This window comes from Ceratosolen solmsi, unplaced genomic scaffold (genome assembly GCF_000503995.2).
Source record: "Ceratosolen solmsi marchali unplaced genomic scaffold, CerSol_1.0 scaffold56, whole genome shotgun sequence".
Taxonomy (NCBI): Eukaryota; Metazoa; Arthropoda; class Insecta; order Hymenoptera; family Agaonidae; genus Ceratosolen; species Ceratosolen solmsi.
In genome coordinates, this window is record NW_011948425.1 from 787,329 (window position 1) to 789,596 (window position 2,268).

At 42.7% G+C, this 2,268-nt stretch overlaps 1 protein-coding gene across 1 annotated transcript in view; it reads left to right on the top strand.

Moving 5' to 3' along the window:
- Positions 1-320: 320 nt before the first annotated feature.
- scrib (scribble planar cell polarity protein) overlaps positions 321-2,268 on the top strand; it is a 78,537-nt gene continuing 76,589 nt past the window's right edge. Inside the window, exon 1 of the mRNA XM_011500569.1 lies at positions 321-735. Within this exon, the coding sequence (XP_011498871.1) occupies positions 574-735 (162 nt within the window). The 5' untranslated portion in view covers positions 321-573. The remainder of the gene's footprint in view (positions 736-2,268) is intronic.

A 2,268-nucleotide genomic window follows, 5' to 3' on the forward strand; every position in this document is an offset into this window, starting at 1 on the left:
CGCGAGTTGCGCCCTAAGGCTTACGATCATCGAGATATGCGCTCGGCCGATAGTCCGATCTGAAGATCGTCGGCGCGAGCGCGAACGGTCCCGTCGCGCCCCGGCACCCGTATATGTGTGCTTGTGTTGGTGCACGGCGGAGGGCGGAAGAAGAAGACGAAGGAGACGACGGGCAAGAAGAGGAAGAGAAGAGAACAAGAGGAGTAGCAGTAATAGTTGTAGCTCTAGTAGTGTAGTAACAGCGGCGGTGTCGGCGACGGCGGCGGCGGTGTCGGCGGCGGCGGCGGCGGCAGTAGCAGCAGCAGCAGCAGCAGGAAAAGAAGAAGAAGAAGAAGAAGAGGCAACAGCAGCTCCGTGGTTCTGCAGTAGAACGGACACGACCGTACTGTTGTGAATCGAGCAGAGAGAGAAAGAGAGAGAACGTGTGCGAAGGAACGTAAGGTAAAACGAGGAAACGACGGTCGGAAAAAACGTGTGTGCTACGCGTGTGCCGCGCTTGCGTGTGCGTGCGTGTGTGCCTAGCGCGCCCCGCGCCTGTGTGCGTGAGAGAGTGCGCGAGGAAGGTGTGCAATAATGTTCCGCTGTATTCCGATCTTCAAAGGCTGTAACAGGCAGGTGGAATGCGTGGACAAACGCCACTGCTCCCTGCCTACCGTCCCCGACGAAATCCTTAGGTACTCGAGAAGCCTCGAGGAGCTGCTGCTCGACGCCAATCACATTCGCGACCTGCCCAAGGTAAGTCCTGTCCACTCTCTGAACCTCGACTTCTCCCTCTTCCCGTGACTTTACATGAGAGAGCCATACGCGCGTTCGCGCAAACACAAACACAGACTGAGAGAGAGAGAGAGAGAGAGAGAGAGAGAGAGAGAGAGAGACCAGTATGCATTATGCCTCTCCTTGATGCACTGGCGTTCGCTATACTCTGTCATGCCGGAGAGAGGGTGATGTACTTTGCATTTTATGCACTTGCTCAAGATCTCCCATGGAATATGCTGGGGATACGTTTTCTTACCAAGAAGTTGTACCTATTAAACGACTGTACATCCTGCTCATTACGAACCGAGAGTTTCGTATATAGGTCCGCCTAATTTATTACACGATTCCACCTAATTTCCGATCGGAAAATTTACTCCTTAATAACCGAAGCAAACCATCGTCCCCCCTCCCCTCCCCCTCCTACACCACCACCTTCAAAAATATCAATTATCGCAACATTTTATTCGCTATAATTCCTGGTTTTTATTCTTGATGCACGCGGAATCTCACGCGGTATGTTCAAGTGCCAAGGAATACGAATAAAAAATCCTGCGTGGATGGTTATATTAATGACAATTATAAACGGTCGAGTCCCAAACAAGTGATTCCTCTTATATTTAATATATTTTTTTAACGGTATTTATTTTAAGATACCGACGAATCATCATTTATGATTCATATCGAATCAAGCGATTTAAACGATTAGAAAACTTCATTGTTGAAATGATTTAATCGAATTTATCGTACTTACTAGTTAAGTAGCCCATCTTTAGGTTCTTAATGAGAAAAACCGCCTCTGCGGTTAAAAGAACGAAATTTTTCATTCATCAAGTTGAATGTAGTGTAATGAGCACTCTCGATGATCGATTCATTAAATACGAAATAATGATAATAGCAAGTAATCGGCTTCGTTAAATGAATTATTTTCATTTGATTATTGAAAGTATATAATAATTTACTTGTTCCGAATACTATTGCAATCTTTTGCTCATATACTCAATTATTTTTACATTAATCTCAATATTACCATATTTGTATTCAGATTTAAGAAGCTTTAATGCTTAAACCCTATTATTTTATTACGAAGTGTTTCTCATTCGAATAAATGTCCCTTCGTTATTATTGTTGTCGCTGTTGTTGTTATCGCTGGTGGTGTTGTTGTTGTTGTCGTTGTCGCTTGTGTTGTCGTTGTCGTTGTCGTTATCGTCGTCTTTGTTATTATTATTATACTATTAATAATATTAATACTATTATAATAGGCAAGTACCCCGCAAGGCATGTAATTTCTATATTTTTTTTTTATCATTCAATAGTTAAAGAACGTTTATTATTATAAAGATATAAATTTTCATGCATCGCTTGATCTATCGTAAATTCAACGTTGCACTTAAATTGATGAATATATGTAAAACTATGATACGCATCCACATATTACCATAGAAATATTATAAAAGTAATAATGATCGATTCAATGTTCTTGTTGCCTCTCATTTTACCCTTTTCTTCTGTCGT